This window comes from Lolium rigidum, unplaced genomic scaffold, assembly GCF_022539505.1.
Source record: "Lolium rigidum isolate FL_2022 unplaced genomic scaffold, APGP_CSIRO_Lrig_0.1 contig_38571_1, whole genome shotgun sequence".
Classification (NCBI taxonomy): Eukaryota; Viridiplantae; Streptophyta; class Magnoliopsida; order Poales; family Poaceae; genus Lolium; species Lolium rigidum.
In genome coordinates, this window is record NW_025900423.1 from 24,696 (window position 1) to 50,972 (window position 26,277).

A 26,277-nucleotide genomic window follows, 5' to 3' on the forward strand; every position below is an offset into this window, starting at 1 on the left:
GTTGAACACGAGTCATATGGATGATATGATCAACATGTTGATGTTCACCATTGAAGCTACATCATCTCACGTGATGATCGGTTTTGGTGTAGTGGATGTGGATCGTGTGCCACTTAACAACTATGAGGGATGTTGTATTAAGTGGGAGTTCATTAGTAATTAGATTAAAACATGAACTAATTATCATAAACTTAGTCTAAACTCTTTGCAAATATGTTGTAGATCATGGCGTCCCCCTCCATCAGTTTTAACCAGTTCCTAGAGAAAGAAAAGCTTAAGAGCAACGGTAGCAACTTCACTGACTGGTTCCGTCATGTGAGGATTTTCCTCGCTGGTGGAAACCTGCAATATGTGCTCGATGCACCGCTAGGTGCTCCACCTGCGTAAACCGAATCCGATGAAGTAAAGAATGTTTACCGGACTCGGAAAATTCGGTACTCTCAAGTTCGGTGTGCCATCCTATGCGATCCGGAAGCCGATCTTCAAAAACGTTTTGAGCACCACGATCCGTATGAGCTGGTCAATGAGCTGAAAGCTATTTTTGAAACTCATGCGGCCGTGGAATGCTATGAAGCATCGAAACACTTCTTCAGTTGCATGATGGAAGAGGGCAGCTCCGGTAGTGAGCACATGCTCGCTATGTCCGGGCATGCGAAGAAACTCAGTGACTTGGGGATAGTGATTCCTAACAAGTCGGGGATTAATCGTGTCCTCCAATCACCGCCACCTAGTTACAAGAACTTCGTGATGAACTACAACATGCGGAACATGAACAAGGAGTTACCCGAACTCTTCTCCATGCTGAAATCTGCTGAGGTTGAGATAAAGAAAGAGAACCAAGTGTTGATGGTCAACAAGACCACCAGTTTCAAGAAGCAGGGCAAGCCTAAAAACAAGGGCAACTTCAAGAAGGGCGGCAAGAAAGTTGTTGCGCCTCCGGAGAAGCCTAAGGCTGGCCCTAAGCCTGATACTGTGTGCTTTTACTGCAAGGAGAAGGGGCACTGGAAGCGTAATTGCTCCAAATACTTGGCTGATCTGAAGAGCGGCCTCATAAAAAAGAAAGGTATATTTGATATACATGTTATAGATGTCTATCTTACTGGTTCTCGTAGTAGTGCCTGTGTATTTGATACTGGTTCGGTTTCTCACATTTGCAACTCGAAACAGGAACTGCGGAATAGACGAAGCCTGGCGAGGGATGAGGTGACGATGCGCGTTGGAAATGGATCCAAGGTCGATGTGATCGCCGTCGGCACGCTCCCTCTACATCTACCTTCGGGATTAGTTTTAAACCTTAATAATTGTTATTTGGTACCTGCGTTGAGCATGAAAATTATATCTGGATCTTTTTTAATGCAAGACGGTTATTCGTTTAAGTCAGGGAATAATGGTTGTTCTATTTATATGAATAATGTCTTTTATGGCCATGCACCTGAGATGAATGGTTTATTCTTGTTAAATCTCGATAGTAGTGATACACATGTTCATAACATTGATGCTAAGCGAATTAAATTGAATGATAATTCTACTTATATGTGGCACTTGTCGTCTTGGTCATATTGGAGTGAAGCGCATGAAGAAACTCCATTCCGATGGACTTCTTGAGTCACTTGACTTTGAGTCACTTGATAGATGCGAAGCATGTCTAATGGGAAAAATGACTAAGACTCCATTTTCCGGTACAATGGAGCGAGCTACGGACTTATTGGAAATCATACATACCGATGTGTGCGGACCAATGAGTGTAGCATCGCGCGGTGGTTATCGTTATGTTCTAACCTTCACGGATGATCCGAGTAGATATGGGTATATTTACTTTATGAAACATAAGTCCGAAACTTTCGAGAAGTTTAAGGAATTCCAAAGTGAAGTTGAAAATCAACGTAACAAGAAGATTAAGTTTCGCGTTCGATCGCGGAGGCGAATATCCGAGTTATGAGTTTGGCATGCATTTAAAGAAATGCGGAATACTTTCACGATAGACACCGCGGGAACACCACAGCGCAATGGTGTGTCCGAACGTCATAATCGAACTCTCTTAGATATGGTTCGTTCTATGATGTCTCTTACTGATTTTCCATTATCATTTTGGGGTTATGCATTAGAGACAGCCGCATTCACTTTAAATAGGGCACCATCTAAATCCGTTGAAACGACACCGTATGAATTGTGGTTTGGTAAGAAACCTAAGCTATCGTTCCTTAAAGTTTGGGGTTGCGAAGCTTATGTAAAGAAGTTACAACCTGACAAGCTAGAACCCAAAGCGGAGAAATGCGTCTTCATAGGATACCCTAAAGAAACAATTGGGTACACTTTCTATCACAGATCCGAAGGCAAAATCTTTGTTGCCAAGAACGGATCCTTTCTTGAGAAGGAGTTTCTCACAAAAGAAGTAACTGGAAGGAAAGTAGAACTCGACAAGGTTAATGAACCTTCTCTCGTTGATCAGAGTAGCGCAGTACCGGAAGATGTTCCTGCATGCACCGCACCGATAGGAGAGGAAGCAAATGATGATGATCATGAAACTTCGAACGAGGAAGTTACTGAACCTCGCAGATCGACGAGGGAACGTACCACTCCTGATTGGTATGATCCCTGTCTAAATGTCATGATTGTGGACAACAATGATGAAGACCCTGCAACGTATGAAGAAGCAATGGTGAGTCCAGATTCCAACAAATGGCAAGAAGCCATGAAATCCGAAATGGGATCCATGTATGATAACAAAGTATGGACTTTGGTAGACTTACCTGATAGCCGCAAGGCTGTTGAGAATAAATGGATCTTCAAGAGAAAAACATATGCTGATGGTAATATTACTGTCTATAAAGCTCGACTTGTCGCAAAGGGTTTCCGACAAATTCAAGGAGTTGACTACGATGAGACTTTCTCACCTGTAGCGAAGCTAAAGTCTGTGAGGATTTTGTTAGCAATAGCTGCATTTTTCGATTATGAGATTTGGCAGATGGATGTCAAAACTGCGTTCCTTAATGGTGACATTGAGGAAGAGTTGTATATGGTACAACCCAAAGGTTTTGTCGATCCTAAAAATGATGACAAGGTATGCAAGCTTCAGCGTTCCATTTATGGACTGAAGCAAGCATCCCGGAGTTGGAACCGACGCTTTGATACGGTGATCAGAGACTTCGGGTTTATACGGACTCATGGTGAGGCTCCGTATTTACAAGAAAGTGAGTGGGAGCTCTGTAGCGTTCCTGATATTATATGTAGATGACATATTATTAATTGGGAATGATATAGAACTATTAAGCAGCGTTAAAGGATATTTGAATAAGTGTTTTTCAATGAAAGACCTTGGTGAAGCAGCGTACATTTTAGGCATCAAGATTTATAGAGATAGATCTAGACGCCTAATAGGGCTTTCACAGAGTGCATACCTGGACAAGATTCTAAAGAAGTTTAGAATGGATGAGAGCAAGAAAGGGTTCTTGCCTATGTTGCCACGCAAGGTCTTGAGTAAGACTCAAGGTCCGGCTACGACAGAAGATAGAGAGAGGATGAGCAAGATCCCCTATGCCTCGGCAGTAGGCTCTATCATGTATGCCATGCTGTGTACTAGACCGGATATCGCACATGCTGTAAGCTTGACCAGCAGATATCAGAGTAATTCAGGAATGGAACACTAGACAGCGGTCAAGAATATCCTGAAGTACTTGAAAAGGACTAAGGATATGTTTCTTTGTTATGGCGGTGACCAAGAGCTCGTTGTAACCAGTTACACCGATGCAAGTTGGAACACTGATCCTGACGACTCTAAGTCTCAGTCTGGGTACGTGTTTATACTAAATGGAGCTGCAGTAAGCTGGATGAGTTCCAAGCAGTGCACGGTGGCGAAGTCTTCAATTGAATCTGAATACATAGCGGCTTCGGAGGCTTCATCGGAAGCGGTATGGATGAAGAGGTTCATTGTTGAGCTTGGTGTGGTTCCTAGTGCATTGGACCCGTTAGTCATCTATTGTGACAACATGGGTGCCATCGCCAATGCAAAGGAACCAAGGTCACACAAGAAGCTAAAGTATATCAAGCTGCGTTTTCATTCGATTCGCGAGTACATCGAAGATGGTGAAGTAGAGATTTGCAAAGTGCACACAGATCTGAATGTGGCAGATCCGTTGACTAAAGCTCTCCCTAGGGCAAAGCATGACCAACACCAGAATGCCATGGGTGTTAGGTACCTTACAATATAATCTAGATTATTGACTCTAGTGCAAGTGGGAGATTGTTGGAGATATGCCCAAGAGGCAATAATAAAGTGATTATTATAATATCTTTGTGTTTATGATAAATGTTTGCATACCATGCTATAATTGTATTAACCGAAACATTGATACATGTGTGTTATGCAAACAACAAGGAGTCCCTAGTAAGCCTCTTGAATAACTAGCTTGTTGATTAATAGATGATCATTGTTTCGTGATCATGAACATTGGATGTTATTAATAACAAGGTTATGTCATTGATGAATGATGTAATGGACACACCCAATTAAGCGTAGCATAAGATCACGTCATTAAGTTCATTTGCTATAAGCTTTCGATACATAGTTACCTAGTCCTTCGACCATGAGATCATGTAAATCACTTATGCTGGAAGGGTACTTTGATTACATCAAACGCCACTACGTAAATGGGTGGTTATAAAGGTGGGATTAGGTATTCGGAAAGTATGAGTTGAGGCATATGGATCAATAGTGGGATTTATCCATCCCGATGACGGATAGATATACTCTGGGCCCTCTCGGTGGAATGTCGTCTAATTAGCTTGCAAGCATATGAATGGTTCATAAGAGACCACATACCAAGGTACGAGTAAAGAGTACTTGTCATGAGACGAGGTTGAACAAGGTATAGAGATACCGATGATCAAACCTCGGACAAGTAAAATATCACGTGACAAAGGGAATCGGTATCGTATGTTAATGGTTCATTCGATCACTAAGTCATCGCTGAATGTGTGGGAGCCATTATGGATCTCCGTGTCCCTCTATTGGTTATTGATCGGAGAAGAGTCTCGATCATGTTCGCATAGTTCACGAACCGTAGGGTGACACACTTAAGGTTCGATGTTGTTTAAGTAGATATGGAATATGAGATGGAGACCGAATGTTGTTCGGAGTCTCGGATGGGATCCAGGACATCACGAGGAGGTCCGGAATGGTCCGGAAAATAAGATTCATATAAGGAAAGTCATCTTCCGAGGTTCGGGAAAAATATCGGTATTTTGACCGAAGCTTCTAGAAGGTTCTAGTGGGCCACCGATGGGCCCACCACCTCGGGAGGGGCCACAAGGGCCGAAAAGGTGCTGCCTAGCCTAAATGGGCTGGGCGCACCATGCTAACCAGCCCAACCCCAAGCAAGCTTGAGGGACAAGTTTTCCATAACTTAAGGGCTAACTTTCCCCGAAACTTGAGGGTCAAGTTTGCCCTTTTTGTGGGCCGGCCCAAGGAGGAAAAGTAAGGGCCAAGGCATCCCATGGCTGCTCCCTCCCCTATATAAAGAGGGGAGAAGCAAGGGTGCTAGGTGTTGAAGAACTAAGAAACCCTAGCCACCATCCTCTCTCTGTCCTTGCTCCTGTACCGGCTTGGCGAAGCCCTGCAGGAAATCTTCTCCACCACCACCACGCCGTCGTGTTGTTGGGATTTCGAGAAGGATCTACTACATCCGCTGCCCGCTGGAACGGGGAGAGGACGCTCACACTTCGCCTCCCCCGCGCCGCCTCGACGAACCCTAATTCCCCATCTCTCTAGCGACTTGCGTCGCCCTCGCCGTCGCCGTTTGATTCCGGCGAACTCCGCCGGTCTTGGCCCTCGCCATGGGGCGCAATCGAGCCACCGCATGACGCTGGTCAATCCCCTCCGCGTCGATCTGGAGCGGTGCGCTGCACCTCGGTCGTTCTCGACCTCTTCGCGGTGGTCTAGGGTTACGGGATCTACGATTGATCCCGTCTTGCTCCTAGGATGTTCTTGCGCGTTGGCGCCGCCGTGGGCCTTGCTGCGGTGGTGCGGGGCGCTGCGGCGCTTGTCGGAGCATGGCCTGGCCTGGCCAGGTGCTTCCGTGCACTCGGCGCGCGCCGCCGTGGCCGCCATGGCTGCGTCTGATGTCTGCTCGCCCCGGGTACGTGCGCCACCCTTCTCTCTCTCTCCTGTGCCTGTTCTTCTTCCTCCTCCTCTAGCTCTGGCCACGGCTGCTCCATCTCGTGGAGAGGCTTGCCGTGCCCATGCTCTGCTGCCGTGCCTAGCTAGCTGTGCAAGCTCGCGTGCCGCTGTGCCGCTGCTCGTTTGTGCCGCTCGTGCTCCACCGGCCTTGGCCATTGTTGCCATGGCCATGACTAGTGTTTGTGTTATCGCTGTGTGCAGCTATGCCATGCCTCTCGTGCAAGATTGTTAGGGATGTACCGCCCTCGCCATGCTTTCCTTTATCCCGTGCAAGAATTCCTAGTCTAAGTGCTTGCTATGCTTGCATTTCTTGCTTAATTCTAGCTCGTGCCTCTGTTCTTGTTACTATGCTTGCCGTAAACTCAAGTGTATTCATGTATGCTGCCCTGGCTTGATTACAGTGTGCAATTCTTGCAAATTTGCAAGTGCCAGTGCTATTATGTGCTATAGCTTGTGCTTGATTTCATGAGTATGCTCAATTGATCATTGCTGTTGACTTAACAGTATTATTCAGTGATGAATGCTATGTGCTTTACTTGTGTAGCTTGATCCAGTGGTTCATCATGCCTTTGATGTGCTTCTGGATACAATCATAAAGTCATTAATTCAGTTATCTGTTTATTCAGTTATGACTTGGTGTAATTCTTTAGTAACTGGTTAATTCCTGTTGCTGTGCTTGGCTATGGCAATCTGTAGCAAGAGCTAGTGGTGCTCTGATGATCAATTGATCAACAGTTGCTTGTGAGACATTGGTGTGCTCCTCTTTGTGACTGACTGGTGCTCATCCAGTGCTGTGTATGCATCATACAGGCTTGGCCTGTGTGTGCTGGTGCTTGCTCAAGCATTAGTAGATGCTTGCAATGATCCATTGGATCATCTGCAAGGCTCTGTGCAGCAATTACTTGTCTGTTTCATTTATCTGTTTATCTTGCCTTAATAAATGGATGAATAAATGATGTGAACTGGTAATCACTGATGATCATTACAATTAATTTGCTAGGGCTAGCTGGATGACAACCTCTGGTTGGTACCCTAGCCCTCTACTGAATCCAAATGGATGATGAAGTGGTGGTTTCATGTGTTGGCTTTGGGTTGAGGTGGCCCTGGCAGCAGTTGATCCTGTCATGGGTAGCTCCCCTCTTCTGTGGCTTGCTATAGTTGGTGATTGCTTGCTGGATTTGAACAACTGCTCACTGGCTTGATCCAATATTGGAGTTCCAATGGCTTTTGATGTTGAGAAAATATATATACAAGGATTTGTCTATAGTCCGATGGCCTAGCTAGCTGTAGGTGCTGAGTGTGTGGGCTAGGCTAGCTGTGAATTCATTCTTGGCTGGATTCCTTTAGTTATGCACTGATTTGCATAACTGATGTTCCCATAGGATGATTACCTAATGGTCTTAACCATATTTGCTTGCACCAAATGGCTTTGTAGCCAGATGATGACACAAACAGGGTATTCTACCCTTCCGTGCTCCTGTGATGCATTGTATGCTTATTTATGAGCAAAACTTGGTTTTGCTCAGGTTGATTTGCTTTATACCTCACTCCAGCTCCTAGATTGTTTGTTGGTGTAGAGGATTTCTTCAGTGTTGAGCTTATGCTTGCCCTGCTCCTCCTTGCAAGCCTGTGGTGCTTGAATTGATGGTGTGATGGCGTGAGCAGGTTGAACAACAGTGTTGTTCTTCCTGTTCTAATGAGCTTTACTTATTATTTGTATTGTTCATATTGTTTATTATTTATAATTTACTTAATGAATTTCCTCACAATTGAATTATGAGATATTTATTTGATGTCTGAATTTGAAATTCAAATTCAACTTAGGTTTGAATTCAACCATGCACTTAGGTTGTGATGCAATATCACTCCTCTCTTCTCAAAACCCTAACTTACTTGAATAAGAAACAAGTTCATCGCACTCTCGAAACCCTAACCCTGTAAGGTGTCGAGAGAGAAACTTGTCCCCCTTCGATGCAGTTTTGTTTTAAAAGCGCGAAATTTCCCCAGAATTTACGATGCAACGCACATCCCTTTCTAAAATCTACCTCTCGATCGTCTCTAAACCTGGGACATTACACTTGGCCTCGATCCACTTGCTGAATTTATCAACAGCGACCAGGAGGTACTCAAAACCGCCAGGAGATGATTTCTTTAGTTTACCAACCATATCGAGCCCCCAGACCGCAAATGGTCAGGTGATAGGTATGGTCTTCAGCTCTTGAGCTGGAGCGTTTTGTTGAGTAGTGATACGTCTCCGACGTATCGATAATTTCTTATGTTCCATGCCACATTATTGATGATATCTACATGTTTTATACACATTATATGTCGTATTTATGCATTTTCCGACACTAACCTATTAACGAGATGCCGAAGAGCCAGCTTGTTGTTTTCTCGCTATTTTTGGTTTCGTAAATCCTACAAAGGAAATATTCTCGGAATTGGACGAAATCAACGCCCAGGGTCCTATTTTTGCACGAAGCTTCCAGAAGACCGAAGGGGGAAGGAAGTGGGGCCACGAGGCGCCGCCACAACAGGGCGGCGCGGCCCAGGTCTTGGCCGCGCGGCCCGGTGTGTGGGGCCCTCGTGTGGCCCCCGCGTTGCCCTTCCGCCTACTTAAAGCCTTCGTCGCGAAACCCCAGCATCGAGAGCCACGATACGGAAAACCTTACCGAGACGCCGCCGCCGCCAATCCCATCTCGGGGATTCGGAGATCGCCTCCGGCACCTCGCCGGAGAGGGGAATCATCTCCCGGAGGACTCTTCACCGCCATGGTCGCCTCCGGAGTGATGAGTGAGTAGTTCACCCCTCGGACTATGGGTCCATAGCAGTAGCTAGATGGTTGTCTTCTCCTCATGTGCTTCATTGTCGGATCTTGTGAGCTGCCTAACATGATCAAGATCATCTATCTCGTAATTCTATATGTTGTGTTTGTCGGGATCCGATGGATAGAGAATACTATGTTATGTTGATTATCAATCTATTACCTATGTGTTGTTTATGATCTTGCATGCTCTCCGTTATTAGTAGAGGCTCTGGCCAAGTTTTTACTCTTAACTCCAAGAGGGAGTATTTATGCTCGATAGTGGGTTCATGCCTCCATTAAATCTGGGACAGAGTGATGTAAAGTTCTAAGGTTGTGGATGTGCTTGTTGCCACTAGGGATAAAACATTGATGCTATGTCGAAGGATGTAGTTATTGATTACATTACGCACCATACTTAATGCAATTGTCTCGTTGTTTGCAACTTAATACCGGAAGGGGTTCGGATGATAACCCGAAGGTGGACTTTTAGGCATAGCTGCATGCTGGATAGCGGTCTATGTACTTTGTCGTAATGCCCAATTAAATCTCACAATACTCATCATATCATGTATGTGCATTGTCATGCTCTCTTTATTTGTCAATTGCCCGACCGTAATTTGTTCACCCAACATGCTATTTATCTTATGGGAGAGACACCTCTAGTGAACTGTGGACCCCGGTCCATTCTTTTACATCTGAAATACAAATCTGCTGCTATTGTTCTTTACTGTTCTTTGCAAACAATCATTATCCACACTATACATCTAATCCTTTGTTACAGCAAGCCGGTGAGATTGACAACCTCACTGTTTCGTTGGGGCAAAGTACTTTGGTTGTGTTGTGCAGGTTCCACGTTGGCGCCGGAATCTCTGGTGTTGCGCCGCACTACATCCCGCCGCCATCAACCTTCAACGTGCTTCTTGGCTCCTCCTAGTTCGATAAACCTTGGTTTCTTTCTGAGGGAAAACTTGCCGCCGTACGCATCACACCTTCCTCTTGGGGTTCCCAACGGACGCGTGCTGTACGCGTATCAAGCTCTTTTTCTGGCGCCGTTGCCGGGGAGATCAAGACACGCTGCAAGGGGAGTCTCCACAATCCAATCTCTTTACTTTGTTTTTGTCTTGCTTTATTTTATTTACTACTTTGTTTGCTGCACTTATATCAAAATACAAAAAAATTAGTTGCTAGCTTTACTTTATTTACTGTCTTGCACTCTATATCAAAAACACAAAAAAAATTAGTTACTTGCATTTTACTTTTGTTACCATGTCTAGTTCTGCACCTGTTACCTCTTCACCTGAGGAATTAGTCTTCACTTTTAAACAAGGGGATGAGGAGAGTTTTAAAGATGCTTGGTCCAGAATTTTTACTTTTTATCGTAAAACTGAACCTCAAATGACTCTAAGTTTGCTCCTTAGTAATTTTTATTTTGGTCTTATGATTCGCTATAGATATGCCTTGGATGCTCGTAGTGGGAGGAGATTTCCTTCATTGCAATGGGGATCAAGCTTTTAATGCCATAAAGAAGTTGGTTGCGTCACATGATTCAGCTAATAACTTTGATTCAGCCCTTATTAGCATTTATAATAGATTAAACACTCTTGAGACAAGTGCGTCTCGCTTGAATGAAAATTATACATATGTTCGTAACCATCTTGATCAAGTTTTAGTGAACTCTGAACCTTCATTATGGGAACCTACTATTAAAATTGTTATCGGTGACCAAACTCTTCATGCCAATTGTGATATTATGTCCGAATTTTGCCTAATGCCTAAGAGTATTCATGAATCTTTAAAACTTTGGGGATTTGTTGAAGGGGGAGAAGGAATAACCCGTATTGATAACTCTGTTATAATTCCTAAAGGAATAGCTGCGGGTGTGCATACAATCATTCTTGGGAGAACAATATCCATTGATTATCTTGTTATTGAATGTGCGAGAACAGGACAAATCACACTCGGAAGATCCTCGCTGAAACTATTGGGAGCAGTCATAGATATGGGAGAAGGCACCCTAAAATTCACCTCTACACCGGGGGGTAGACATATATTCCCTAAATCAAAGAGTAAGAAAAATAACAAGAAAGGTAAGGGTAAATCCCAAGGTAATGTTGACTCTGCATCTCTTGATAACACTTGATATACACTTTCTGTGCCTAGCTGAAAGGCGTTAAAGAAAAGCGCTTATGGGAGACAACCCATGTTATTACTACAATATTTTTATTTTATATTTGAGTCTTGGAAGTTGTTTACTACTGTAGAAACCTCTCCTTATCTTAGTTTTATGCATTGTTGTGCCAAGTAAAGTCTTTGATAGTAAGGTTCATACTAGATTTGGATTACTCGCGATAGTAATGCATTTCTTTGCTGTCACGAATTTCGACCTGCCTCTCTGTAGTTAGCTCAGAAAAATATGCCAATTTACATGCGTGATCCTCAGATATGTACGCAACTTTCATTCAATTTGGGCATTTTCCTTTGAGCAAGTCTGGTGCCTCAATAAAATCCATCTTTACGGACTGTTCTGTTTTAACAGATTCTGTCTTTTATTTCGCATTGCCTCTTTTGCTATGGTGGATGAATTTCTTTGTTCCATTAATGTCCAGTAGCTTTATGCAATGTCTAGAAGTGTTAAGAATGATTATTTCACCTCTGAACATGTTAATTTTTATTGTGCACTAACCCTCTAATGAGTTGTTTCGAGTTTGGTGTGGAGGAAGTTTTCAAGGATCAAGAGAGGAGGATGATACAATATGATCAAGGAGAGTGAAAGCTCTAAGCTTGGGGATGCCCCGGTGGTTCACCCCTGCATATTCTAAGAAGACTCAAGCGTCTAAGCTTGGGGATGCCCAAGGCATCCCCTTTTCATCAACAACATTATCAGGTTCCTCCCCTGAAACTATATTTTTATTCCATCACATCTTATGTGCTTTGCTTGGAGCGTCGGTTTGTTTTTTGTTTTTGTTTTTGTTTGAATAAAATGGATCCTAGCATTCATTGTGTGGGAGAGAGACACGCTCCGCTTGTTGCATATGGACAAATATGTCCTTAGGTTTTACTCATAGTATTCATGGCGAAGGTTGAATCTTCTTCGTTAAATTGTTATATGGTTGGAATTGGGAAATGCTACATGTAGTAAATCTAAAATGTCTTGAATAATTTGATACTTGGCAATTGTTGTGCTCATGTTTAAGCTCTTGCATCATATACTTTGCACCCATTAATGAAGAAATACATAGAGCTTGCTAAATTTGGTTTGCATATTTGGTCTCTCTAAAGTCTAGATAATTTCTAGTATTGAGTTTTGAACAACAAGGAAGACGGTGTAGAGTCTTATAATGTTTACAATATGTCTTTTATGTGAGTTTTGCTGCACCGGTTCATCCTTGTATTTGTTTCAAATAACCTTGCTAGCCTAAACCTTGTATCGAGAGGGAATACTTCTCATGCATCCAAAATCCTTGAGCCAACCACTATGCCATTTGTGTCCACCATACCTACCTACTACATGGTATTTCTCCGCCATTCCAAAGTAAATTGCTTGAGTGCTACCTTTAAAATTTCCATTCTTTACCTTTGCAATATATAGCTCATGGGACAAATAGCTTAAAAACTATTGTGGTATTGGATATGTACTTATGCACTTTATCTCTTATTAAGTTGCTTGTTGTGCGATAACCATGCTTTCTGGGGACGCCATCAACTACTCTTGTTGAATATCATGTGAGTTGCTATGCATGTCCGTCTTGTCTGAAGTAAGGGAGATTTACCACTTTATTGGTTAGAGCATGCATATTGTTAGAGAAGAACATTGGGCCGCTAACTAAAGCCATGAATCATGGTGGAAGTTTCAGTTTTGGACATATATCCTCAATCTCATATGAGAACATTAATTGTTGCTAAATGCTTATGCATTAAAGAGGAGTCCATTATTTGTTGTCTATGTTGTCCCGGTATGGATGTCTAAGTTGAGAATAATCAAAAGCGAGAAATCCAAATGCGAGCTTTCTCCTTAGACCTTTGTACAGGCGGCATAGAGGTACCCCTTTGTGACACTTGGTTAAAACATGTGTATTGCGATGATCCCGTAATCCAAGCTAATTAGGACAAGGTGCGGGCACTATTAGTACACTATGCATGAGGCTTGCAACTTGTAAGATATAATTTACATGATACATATGCTTTATTACTACCGTTGACAAAATTGTTTCATGTTTTCAAAATAAAAGCTCTAGCACAAATATAGCAATCGATGCTTCCCTCTGCGAAGGGCCATTCTTTTACTTTTATGTTGAGTCAGTTCACCTATCTCTCTCCACCTCAAGAAGCAAACACTTGTGTGAACTGTGCATTGATTCCTACATACTTGCATATTGCACTTGTTATATTACTCTATGTTGACAATATCCATGAGATACACATGTTACAAGTTGAAAGCAACCGCTGAAACTTAATCTTCCTTTGTGTTGCTTCAATACCTTTACTTTGATTTATTGCTTTATGAGTTAACTCTTATGCAAGACTTATTGATGCTTGTCTTGAAGTACTATTCATGAAAAGTCTTTGCTTTATGATTCAGTTGTTTACTCCTGTCATTACCATTGTTTTGATCGCTGAATTCATTACATATGCTTACAATAGTATGATCAAGGTTATGATGGCATGTCACTCCAGAAATTATCTTTGTTATCGTTTACCTGCTCGGGACGAGCAGGAACTAAGCTTGGGGATGCTGATACGTCTCCGACGTATCGATAATTTCTTATGTTCCATGCCACATTATTGATGATATCTACATGTTTTATACACATTATATGTCGTATTTATGCATTTTCCGGCACTAACCTATTAACGATATGCCGAAGAGCCAGTTGTTGTTTTCTGCTGTTTTTGGTTTCAGAAATCCTACAAAGGAAATATTCTCGGAATTGGACGAAATCAATGCCCAGGGTCCTATTTTTGCACGAAGCTTCTAGAAGACCGAAGGGGGAAGGAAGTGGGGCCATGAGGCGCCACCACAACAGGGCGGCGCGGCCCAGGTCTTGGCCGCGCGGCCCTGGTGTGTGGGGCCCTCGTGTGGCCCCCCGCGTTGCCCTTCCGCCTACTTAAAGCCTTCGTCGCGAAACCCCCAGTACCGAGAGCCACGATACGGAAAACCTCATCGAGACGCCGCCGCCGCCAATCCCATCTCGGGGGATTCCGGAGATCGCCTCCGGCACCCCGCCGGAGAGGGGAATCATCTCCTCGGAGGACTCTTCACCGCCATGGTCGCCTCCGGAGTGATGAGTGAGTAGTTCACCCCTGGACTATGGGTCCATAGAAGTAGCTAGATGGTTGTCTTCTCCTCATGTGCTTCATTGTCGGATCTTGTGAGCTGCCTAACATGATCAAGATCATCTATCTCGTAATTCTATATGTTGTGTTTGTCGGGATCCGATGGATAGAGAATACTATGTTATGTTGATTATCAATCTATTACCTATGTGTTGTTTATGATCTTGCATGCTCTCCGTTATTAGTAGAGGCTCGGCCAAGTTTTTACTCTTAACTCCAAGAGGGAGTATTTATGCTCGATAGTGGGTTCATGCCTCCATTAAATCCGGGACAAGTGACGTAAAGTTCTAAGGTTGTGGATGTGCTGTTGCCACTAGGGATAAAACATTGATGCTATGTCCAAGGATGTAGTTATTGATTACATTACGCACCATACTTAATGCAATTGTCCGTTGTTTGCAACTTAATACCGGAAGGGGTTCGGATGATAACCCGAAGGTGGACTTTTTAGGCATAGCCGCATGCTCGGATAGCGGTCTATGTACTTTGTCGTAATGCCCAATTAAATCTCACAATACTCATCATATCATGTATGTGCATTGTCATGCTCTCTTTATTTGTCAATTGCCCGACTGTAATTATTTCACCCAACATGCTATTTATCTTATGGGAGAGACACCTCTAGTGAACTATGGACCCCGGTCCATTCTTTTACATCTGAAATACAAATCTGCTGCTATTATTCTTTACTGTTCTTTGCAAACAATCATCATCCACACTATACATCTAATCCTTTGTTACAGCAAGCCGGTGAGATTGACAACCTCACTGTTTCGTTGGGGCAAAGTACTTTGGTTGTGTTGTGCGAGTTCCACGTTGGCGCCGGAATCTCCGGTGTTGCGCCGCACTACATCCCGCCGCCATCAACCTTCAACGTGCTTCTTGGCTCCTCCTGGTTCGATAAACCTTGGTTTCTTTCTGAGGGAAAACTTGCCGCCGTACGCATCACACCTTCCTCTTGGGGTTCCCAACGGACGCGTGCTGTACGCGTATCAAGTAGCGTAGTACTGGCAACCTCGGCAGGTCTTTACCAGCTTGTCAGCATCTTCTTTAGCTGTGAGCCAGTAGAACCCAAGCCGAAAAGCTTTTGCAACGAGTGACCTGGGAGCGGCATGATGCCCGCAGTCCCCTGCATGGATCTCTCTGAGTATCTCAATACCATCTTGATTGGAGACGCATTTGAGAAAAACTCCTGTTGCGCTTCGTTTGTAGAGCTGTCCGTCAACGATTGTGTAGGATCTTGCTCGTCTGATGATCTGTCGTGCGAGGACCTCGTCCTCAGGCAACTTCTGATCGATGAGGTAGTCCAGGAAAGGCTGCGTCCAGGCCGGAATGATAGCCATCACTTCTCTAGCCGGAGATACTGCCACATCTGGGTTTTCCGGGTTAGCGCCCTTCACCGAGGGTATCGGTAGATGCTCCAAGAAAATACCATGCGGAATTGGCTTCCTCCCGGATCCGAGCTTGGATAGCATGTCTGCCGCTGTGTTATCGTCTCTCCTGACGTACTTGACTTCGTATCCGAGGAAGCATTTGGCGATCTCGTCAACTTCGTCTCTGTAAGCCGCCATGACGGAGTTTCTGGCGTTCCAGGTTCCGGCTACTTGTTGTGCCACCAGGTCGGAATCTCCGCAACAAATGATGTGCTTGATCCCAATCTCCTTAGCGATGCGCAGTCCGTGTAGTAGAGCCTCGTATTCCGCCATGTTGTTTGTAGCTTCGAAGTGGATCTCGCGAACGTACTGCAGCTTCTTCTCCGGTAGGGGACTTCGGGGTGACTCCGGCTCCCGAGCCTTGATGCTGCTTGGATCCATCGAAGTGCATAACCCATGTCTCTCGGTTCCGGCTCCGGATTTTTATCCGGAGCTTCGTCCAATCTGCAACAAAATCCGCCAAGATCTGGGATTTAACCGTAGTCCTGGCTTTGTAGTTGATGTCGAAGGCGGATAATTCAATGCCCCATTTTGCTGTGCGTCCTGTTGCGTCAGCGTTGTTGAGAATCGTTGACAGCGGAGCTTTGCTCACGACTGTTACTGGATGCTCCTGCAAGTAGTGTCTAAGCTTCCTGCTACCCAGGAATACTCCATAGGCTAGCTTTTGAAAGTGAGGGTATCTTTGTTTGGATTCCGTAAGTACTTCACTAATGTAGTAGACTGGTCTTTGGACTCCATACTCGTGACCTTCTTCCCGTCGCTCCACCACGATGACGAGGCTGATGACTCTGTTGGTAGCTGCCAGGTAAAGGAGCATAGGCTCTGACTCCCCTGGTGCTACTAGGATAGGTGGGGAGGTAAGTATTTCCTTCAACCCTTGAAGTGCTGCATCTGCTGCCTCATCCCAGACAAATTTGTCTGTCTTCTTCAATAGCTTGTACAGGGATAGCGCCTTCTCGCCAAGACGGCTAACAAACCTCGCCGATTGCCGCAACACAACCAGCTTAGTCGTTGCACATCTTTGAGACAAGTTGGCCTTTTGATGCACATGATTGCCTTGATTTTCTCCGGGTTAACTTCAATGCCCCTATTAGAGACGATGAAGCCAAGGAGTTTTCCTAGCTGGAACGCCAAAGACGCACTTCAGCGGATTCAACATCATCTTGTACCGTCGGACATTCTCGAAGGTTTCTGTGAGGTCGCTGATCAAGTCGGATCCTTTCCGGGTCATGACCGCGATGTCGTCGACGTAGGCATGTACGTTCCGGCCAATTTGGTCCTTTAGGCACCGCTGCATCATACGTTGGTAGGTGGCACCTGCGTTTTTAAAGCCAAAGGGCATAGTAACATAGCAGTAAGTGCCAAACGGGGTGATGAACGAGGTCGCCTTTTGGTCGGACTTCTTCATCCGGATCTGGTGATACCCGGAATATGCGTCAAGAAAACACAGAAGTTCTGCCCCTGCCGTCGAATCAATGACTTGGTCAATGCGCGGCAGGGGAAACGGATCCTTCGGACAATGCTTGTTCAAGCCGGAGTAATCGATGCACATTCTTAGTATTTCAGAATTCTTTTTGGGTACAAGGACGGGATTTGCGACCCAATCAGTATGGATAACTTCTATTACAAAACCTGCCTCTAGTAACTTTGCTAATTCCATTCCTATGGCGCGGCGCTTCTTATCTCCAAAGCGTCGCATAGCTTGCTTCACCGGTTTAGCCACCGGGTTTATGTTGAGGTAGTGCTCGGCGAGTTCCCTTGGTACTCCGGACATGTCACAAGGTTGCCATGCAAAGATATCCATGTTAGCGCGGAGGAACTCGACGAGCGCGTTTTCCTATTTGGGGTCCATGTTGGCTCCGACCGAGACCTGCTTGGTTTCGTCCCCTTCTTTGAAGTTGACTTTCTTGGTCTCTATCGCGGCCTTGAAGGAGTTTTTCTGTTCGGAGATCTGTTTCTTGGTGGTCTGCAATTCAGTCGGATCCACCGTGGCTCTGTAGCCTTTCAGCTCCTCTCCAGATATCACAGACTCCGCGAAGGCGGCTTCGCCCAAATCGCATTCATGAGTCTTTTTGTAGTCTCCGGATACGGTAATCATACCATTGGGACTCGGAATCTTGAGCTTATTGTAGATGTAGCACGCTCTTGCGTGGAACTTGTGGTAGGTGGGCCTGCCGAAGATGACGTGGTAGGAGCTCTTGAAGGGCACGACCTCAAACGTGATCATCTCTTCGCGGAAATTGTTAATGTCGCCGAAGGCCACGGGAAGTCTGATGCTGCCGAGGGAATTCGCCTTTTTACCCGGAACCACACCATGAAATTCAGTGGTGCTATGTTTAAGCTGCTCCTTGGTAAGGTTCATCCGCTCCAAGTCTCCGTGTACATGATGTTCAAGCTGGCTCCGCCATCCATGAGGCACTTGGAGAAGTCGTAGCCGTCGATGCGGGGACTTACAACCAAGGCGTAGCATTCTTTTGGCACAATGGTAGGATGATCCTGCCTATCAAATGTGCATGGGACTTCCGACCACCTGACATACTGCGGCACAGCCGGAACTGTGGCGTTCAGGATCCGGAAAGCTGACTTGCTTGCGCGGACTGTTGGGGTTCCGAGGAAGGTGTGGTACGCGCCCACACTCTTTTTGCCAAAGGGGTTGGATTTAGCCGCGGATCCGTCTTTGAGGTCCAGTGAAGCGTCATCCTCATCCATTGCCTCGGAACTGTCTTCCTCTTTGTCCTTGTTCTTGCCCTTGCCTCCTTTGCCGCGTGGGCGGTGCTTTCGGGCTCGCTTGTATCCTGCTTCCGGGTCAGCTTTAAGATCGTTGACCCACTTGCATTTTCGATTAGTGTGAGTGGACTTCCCCGTAGCCGGATCCAGGTGGGCCAGGCAGGGCATGTCTCTGTACTCCTCGTATGTTTGGGGGGCGCGGGTTCCGGCAGCGGTGACCTCGTCACCACGCTGCTGGCCCCTGCCGGCTCCGCCTCCGCGGCCTCTTCCGTCACCCTGACCTCCGCGCTGGAAAGCCATGGCGACCATCTCGGATCCGCCACTCTTCTGGTCATCAGGTGGATTCTTCCGCTTAGCGCCGCTGGTGCTACCGTTATCACGGTTCTTCTTTTGCTGATGCAGGGGAATTGCTGTGGCTGCGAGATCTCCGCCTGCGTCGTCATCGGCGGTAGTATGATCGCTGGCAATGGAGATCATGTCATCCAAAGTCAGTTTGTTTGCGTTAGCCAAGCAAGTGAGCTTGTGCCGCAGCAATCCTCCCCTCTGCAGTCCTCCTATAAAGGCGTGCATAGTTGTGGTGTGATCGACATTTTCACACTCGTTTCTGCATGCCAACCATCGGGTGAGGAAGTTCCTTGATGTTTCACCCTTCTTCTGGGTACATGCCTGTAAGTCGCTTGTCGTGGAAGGTCTCTTGTAGGTGCCCCTGAAGTGCTTTTCGAAGGCGGTCTTCAGGTCAAACCAGCAAAAGATGGAATTCTTCTCGAGGTCACTGAGCCAGATCCGGGCCGGACCCACAAGGTACAGCTGAAGCATGCGGCAGGCAATATTAGGGGTTCCTCCGGCAAAGGTTACTGCATTATAGTAATCCTCAATCCAGGTATCCGGCCTTTCCGTGCCATCATATGTCTTCAGGTTTCCGGGTAGCTTGAGGTTCATCCTTGGCGTTGGTTCCTCTCGAATCATCCTGCCAAAGCACTTTGGGCCTATGTAGTCAGTTCTGTATTCATTGAGACGTTCCCGCTCGTCACGCGAGCCGTGGCGGGGGGATTTTGAGCGAGAGCGAGATCTCCGGCCTCCGCCTCCGCCTCCACCTCCGCCTCCACCGCTAGGTGGTGGTGAGGGAGACCTGCGAGGGGGCCGATGTGACCTCTTGCTTCCGCCGTCCGACTCTCCTCGCCCTTCGCGGTGCTGACTCCGGCTTCGGTGGCTGCCTTCACCGTGGTGCTGGCTGCCCTCGCCGTTCCGGCTTCGGCGCGGCTCCGGTTCACGGTCATCGTTCTGACTCCTCCTGGGCTCGGGTTCTCGACCATTGTTCCGGCTTCGGCGGGGTTCCGGCGTGCGCTCTCTGTTCCTCGGAGGCGGCATGTTGTCGCAGATGTTGATTCCACCTGGACCATGAGGCCTGGTTTTTCCGGCTGGACTACGGCGGCGAGGAGGTGGAGGATGCGGGTATCCGTTGGGCGGAGGTGAGGGGTTCCGGTACTTGTCCCTGCCAGTGTACATCGCATCCTTTCCCTTCTTCGGATCTGACGGTGGTGTCTTTGATGGCACAGGGATTGGATTTGGGTGTTCTCTGGTTTTCCTTCTGCGTTCCGCGATTCATCATCATGATGGCGATTGTCACGGGCGTCCTTCTGCGTGGTAGAGATACAGTGATCCGGGTTGGATTCCAACCTGCGCGAAGTGTCTGCCTTGCTTTGCTGCTTCATTGCTGAAGCAACGAGCGTACGGACGTAGTCGATGTCGATCTCTTCGTCCTTTTTCTTCAGCCTTCTTCATGTTGTCCTTTGGAGTTGCGAGTGGCTGTTGTTCAGTGGGGGTTGCGAAGGTGATCTTACGGGGAGGTATAGCATCTCGCCTGATTTGATCGGCCTCCCGCTGAAGCTCGGTGACCTTGTCTCTCCAGTGTTGCTGGAGTTCCTTGACTTTTACCAGTTGTTCGTCAACCTCAAGCTCTCGCTGGTGGAAATTTTCCACGAAGTGCGCAACTTCTTTCCTCTCGTCAAGCATTGCAGCTGCGGTGGAAGCAAACTTTTTGGCCGTGGCCAGCATCTCCTGCCTTTTGGCTTCTAGGGCCTGTACATTTGCTGCGTCTTCGGGGGTGATTGGTTTGTTGAGGACGTCTGAACGTGCGATTGAATCCATGCCTGCTTGCTCAACAAGTTCTTCTGGGGACAAGATTTCCTTGTGCGGACGTTCTCGCGAGAGCGGAGATCCTGCACGGGATGGCTGTGGATCGGAGTAGGTGTTGTCATCCTCTGATTCCCGTTGATCCAGCGCCGCCAAGGTTGCGAGAACCTGCTTAGGCTGTGCGGATTCAACTTCAGGCTGATCACCGTATCCGTATTCTTTCACCTTGCGATCGAACTCTTCGCTTCCATGGAGGGGGTATCCCCGGAAATTGGGCTTAGGTTGCCCAGGATCGACTCTTCAACCGGAGTACCGCTTTCTCCGACAGCCTCCTGCTGATCCGGAGCAGCATTGTTTTCCGGTGCCTCGACCTGCTCGGGACCAGCTCCGTTTTCTTGAGGGGCGGTTCCGGCGGTATGGGCCAAGAAGTGTACGAAGTGACACCTTTGCTTCTCTAACACCTCGGAGACCCAGGCGGATCTGCATTGGTCTTCCACCTTTGTTTCCTGCTCAGGGGCGGATTGGGTGGGTTTTGATTTTTTCAGATCTAAGGCGGAATCTTCCTTGGGAAGTTCCTGCGTCTCAGATCGGATCTTCGCGACTGCGTCCCGCTCAGCGGCGGTCGCGTCAGCGTTACTTACCAGTGCGTTCCCGTCGGAATCGACGGTTTCCCCGATGAAGATGTGTATGCCGCCAACTGGGACGATGGAGAGCTTGACGGGGTCAGTCTTAGCCGGAATCCAGCACTCGTCCGGAGGGACGATTGGAAGGTTTCCGGCGTAAAGGACGCGCCCCACGGCGATAGTGTCGTCGTAGCGTCCCATGGCGGAACCCTCCCGGTTCCGGCCTCCAGACGCTGCTGGCCCCACGGTGGGCGCCAATTGTCGTTGCCTATTCGACGGTACCTCGGAGGAGGGATCCTCACGAGGGGGAGAAGAAGTAGGGGCCATAGGGCTGAGTGCACACGGGACGGTGGTACGCGATTTACCCAGCTTCGAACACCCGCACGAGGACAGGGCCTACTGCTGCTTGTCTGGAATTATCTGGGCGCTTTCGCGTTGTTACAATGAGTTGTGGTTGTGCCCCTAGGGCACCTAGGATCCGGCTTATAAAGGCGCACGGATCTAGGGTTTACATGGAGAGTCCTAGCCGGATTACAGGTTGCCTAACTACGGTACAATGTCTTGCCGTGTACGTCAAGGATCCGCCTTCCCTTATACATCGTACTGGATTCGGATTCCACATGGGCCTCCATGGATCCGACTTCCTCCGAAGGTCGGTTGGGATCCGGCTTACTGATCCTGGGGTGGACTTCATCCTTCATGATCAACAGCAACTGGGCCACCTGATGGGCCACATGCCACATCATCGTCTATGGGCCACCCGGGCTTGCCGGATCTAAGCACTGTCGATGGTACACCCATGAAGTATACCCACAACAACCCCTGTCCAATAAATCATAAGAAACACCTTTCCATTGTATTTATCTTACTTTCTTTTTTCAAAAATATTTTAATCCGAAAATACAAAAAATATCTAGTTCACTTAATTATACACAAAACCCAAAAACATTTATCCCTTTACTCGCTCTAACTTAGTCTCGCTTAACGTTCTCACGCGAAAACGGCCGATGCAGTTAACCCCATCCGCTCGTGTTTAGGGTTCTCGGGTATCTTCTAGAGATGCTTTTAGGTGTCTTGACGGTGTCTAGTTTTTCGATAATGGACGTTTTATTTCTCATAAGAAGCATTACACCTGGCCTCCGCATAGCTAGGATGCACACAGCCGTAAAGATTCAGTTATTACAAACCAACTAAAGAAGAAAATTCTCAACAAAAAGTTCAACAATGTAAAAAACACGACTAAAAAAAAGATGGCCAATCAGTCCACCATCAACCAGATGAAGAATCACACATTTAATTTGACCATCAAATTTCGCGTATCAATCATGACAACAAGTAGATCAGTCACTATGTTAAATAGCATTGACGATAACCCTTCAATTATCTTTGCCGTGTCTATGTCGATTGATTGATTGTGTCACGCCTTTTTTACATCGAGTTTGCTTCAAACTTTTGTGGTTGTATGCATCTCGTTGTGCAGAAGTTGGGTGCGTTACTTAAACTTCTTAAATTATAAGGGCCCATGTTAAAAGAATTACACTACCACTAGTAAAAAAGGGGGTTTCCTTCCAAGCCTTTAGTACCGGTTTCCTTACGAACCGGTACTAAATGGTGCATTAGTACCGGTTGCATTGTCCACACCTTTAGTACCGGTTTCAAAGGATCTTTAGTACCGGTTCGTGATACGAACCGGTACTAAAGGGTTCGCGTGACACGAACCGGTACTAAAGGTTTTTCTGCTCCCCCACGCAGCTCCCCCCCCCGTGGATCGCCTTTTTTGACACTGTAAAATAGAAAAAAAAAATGATAGAACATTCAAAAAATAATTTTTTTTCAGATTCTTGTATGTTATGCAACCTACTATTAGGGAAAATTAACAAATTTGAATTTTCATTTTTTTGCAAAAAAGTTTTGAAAAATGGTAAAACCGCAATAACTTTTGCATACGACGTCGAAAAAAAACGTATAATACTCCCTCTGTTCCATTCTGTAGTGCCTATAGTTTTTTGGCACGGAAATTAGCGCAAGAGTACTTTTTACACAAGACCCCTAGCTAAGTGATTTGAGATCAACGTAAAATTTGGGAAATCCATATCTTCCTAACTTACCATAATAAATTTGGGAGCTGAACGATTTGGGAGCTGAACGGGAAGGGGGTAATTGAAAAAAAGGTAAGCTACAAACTTATATTCTGAAACAAATGCCAAAAATCTATGGGCACTATAAAAAGGAACGGAGGGAGTATATCAAAAAAATCCTGAGAAAAAGTTACATCCGATTTCACCCGGGTTTACCCGGTTAGCCAATTTTTAGATTCTCAAAATTCCAAATGAAAATATGAAAGCAGGAAGATTTTAGTTTTTTCCAAGAATTTAGAATTTTATATATTTTTATTTTTTATTAAATTAAAATTAATAATTATAAGATTTTTTGAATCCCAGAATATTACTATGACTTAGCAAATTATAATATTTTCAAATTTTCAGGTTTTAGGTTTGGCAAAAAAAAATATTAAAAATTTACAAAATAATTAAAAATAATACAAATTAAAAAGTTAATTTTATTTATTTATTTAACATTATTATTACATCATTACTTTTGTTTATTAAAAAAATTATTTGAAATTTAAACAATAAAGAAGTGTGACATCGACCAACATGTTAATAGGATTGATATGATACTACTATCACATACATGCGCGTGAAGCACTTGGAAGTGGAACGGGATGGAACTCGGAAGTTAAGCGTGCTAGTGCGGGAGTAGTGTGAGGATGGGTGACCGATCGGAAAGTTTGACCACGGATAAGTAATTTGAGTAGAGATTAAGTGTAGTTAGAGACTAAAGGAAATACTAGAAATTCTGGAAAAAAAAATGAGTGAAAAAAATAAAATAAAAAAAATTATGAAAAAATTTAGTTAAAAAAATAAACGAAATAGGAACCGGTACTAAAGGTGGGAGGCCTTTAGTACCGAATCTTTAGTACCGATTTCAAAACCGGTACTAAAGCCCCTTTAAAACCGGTACTAAAGGGAGTTTTTTACTAGTGTACTAGACATGTTATACGAGCATGTACATTGAGCCCTCGGGAGTAAATTAGGACAAAGTGGTACGAGCGTGGAGACTTGCTTTGTCCGCTTTCCATCATGTCAATCAGAAGGAAAATATCAGGCTAGGATATTTTCGCTCTAATCCTAACTATCCGTGGGGCCTGAGCCATTTTTCTTCATCCTTATCCGCCACGACTGTCCAAACTCTGGACTCGTCACCCAGCCTTATCGCCGAGCGTTGGTTCCGAGCACAGGCGGTCAAATTAAGCTATCATAACCGGAGCTAAGATCTGTAGAGGCGACGCCACGTTATTTGTTGTTCAGCGTATTTTAGTAGGTTGTACAGGTGGCTCTCTGTGATCTAGGGCGGTAACACCACCAGCAGGTAACGGCACCGACGTCCCTGCATGATTTAAGAGAGGCTCCCAGCTGCCAACTCTACTCGGACAGTGTGTGTGTCTGATCTTCTCGGCGGTAGCAGCTAGCTAGTAACATAAACAGTTCTTGGATCGATCAGATCTAGTACGAGTGCACAAGATGCTGGATAAGCTGTGGGACGACGTGGTGGCCGGGCCTCGGCCGGAGACTGGCCTCGACAAGCTCCGCAGGGCCGCCGCCACCCAGCCTCTGGCCATCAACACAGGTAGTTTACATATGTTAGTTCATATAGGCAGAGGCTGCAGAAGTAGCGAAATAACCTGAAACTAATAAGAAGAGCGTAAGAAGTAAGAACTAGAACTAGCGTAAGAGTAGTGAGAATTCATACGGTGTTCTGTTCTCTTCTCTTCAACTGACGGCTGATTTTCATGGATCTTTGGTGGAGTAGCACTAGCTACAGGCGAGGGAAGTAAGTCCATTCCGACGACCCCGACCACGCCGGTGACGCCGTCCTCAGCGACGCCGCCGCGCGGCGGCAACGTGTGGAGGAGCGTCTTCCACCCCGGGAGCAACCTGGCCACCAAGAGCCTCGGCGCCAACCTCTTCGACAGCCCCAAGCCCAACTCGCCCACCGTCTATGACTGGTAATTAAGCAAAGCCAGCTCCTCGTCTTAAGAAGCATCTTGTCACGTGGCATGTTCATTTTTGACGTTGGCAAGTTTATTACTGTCCAGGCTTTACAGCGACGAGACCAGGACCAGGAGCAACCACCGCTAAATCAGAGCCGTGGACGGAGAAGAAGAGCTCTCTGACGCCATGTTTGCTGCTCCTTTTGGTTATCTAATCCTTCCTAGTTCCTGCTCCTGCGTTGCAGTCCCAGGCTGCGTGTTGTTTGTTTGTTCTAAGCTTCAGTACTACTTTGATGCGTGTATGTGTGTGTGCACGTTCCATCTGTAAATACTACCCGTGCCGGTGCGTGCGTGTGTGATCTCTTCAATGTTTAGATAGTTACCTATCGCAAAACAATTAATAACAAGCTGAGAGCAAGTTTCCGCTTTCTTTTCATTGGTAATAATAATGTATGAAACGAGCAACATAAGGGCGGGCGGTAACAAAACTTGTTGAACAATATCGAGGTATATACAAATTTATGTGCCAATCGTTCATAGATAAGGTATCAACAAGCGGGATACTTCAAAAGTCTCACTTCTACTCATTTTGTGATTTTTAGTTAAAAATTTAGTCAACAAATTTATACTAGAAATCATAAAATGAACTAGAAGTAAAGATTTCGAAGTGAGATTTCAACGGATCCCGAAATTATAGAAGATTCTAACGGAATCTCGTTTGCATCTCTATGAATATATAAATAGGTGCGGTGTCATAATCAGGCTTCACCGTGTAGGCCTTGGGAATAAGGCGATCGACCGTGACGCGTGACCGCATCCAGGAATTGGGATACGTTTTCAAGGGAGCAGCGAATGGGACTATATGTTAATACTTTGATTATGAAGTGGGGCTTGCGTGTTGCTTTATTTCTTTTTACCCTAGTAGAAGATCAAGTCTCCTGACCTTTGCAACCAAACACAAAGCTTACATATGTCTAGATGCACTTGATTGA

The 26,277-nt window shown here is 45.7% G+C and overlaps 1 protein-coding gene across 1 annotated transcript; it reads left to right on the top strand.

The window, feature by feature from the left end:
- Positions 1–24,723: 24,723 nt before the first annotated feature.
- Positions 24,724–25,715, top strand: LOC124681282 (auxin-repressed 12.5 kDa protein-like). Its single transcript, XM_047216217.1, has 3 exons — positions 24,724–24,921; positions 25,105–25,300; positions 25,391–25,715. The coding sequence occupies exons 1-3, from the start codon at positions 24,816–24,818 to the stop codon at positions 25,431–25,433; spliced, it is 345 nt and encodes a 114-aa protein (XP_047072173.1). The 5' UTR covers positions 24,724–24,815; the 3' UTR covers positions 25,434–25,715.
- The last annotated feature ends 562 nt before the right edge of the window (positions 25,716–26,277 follow it).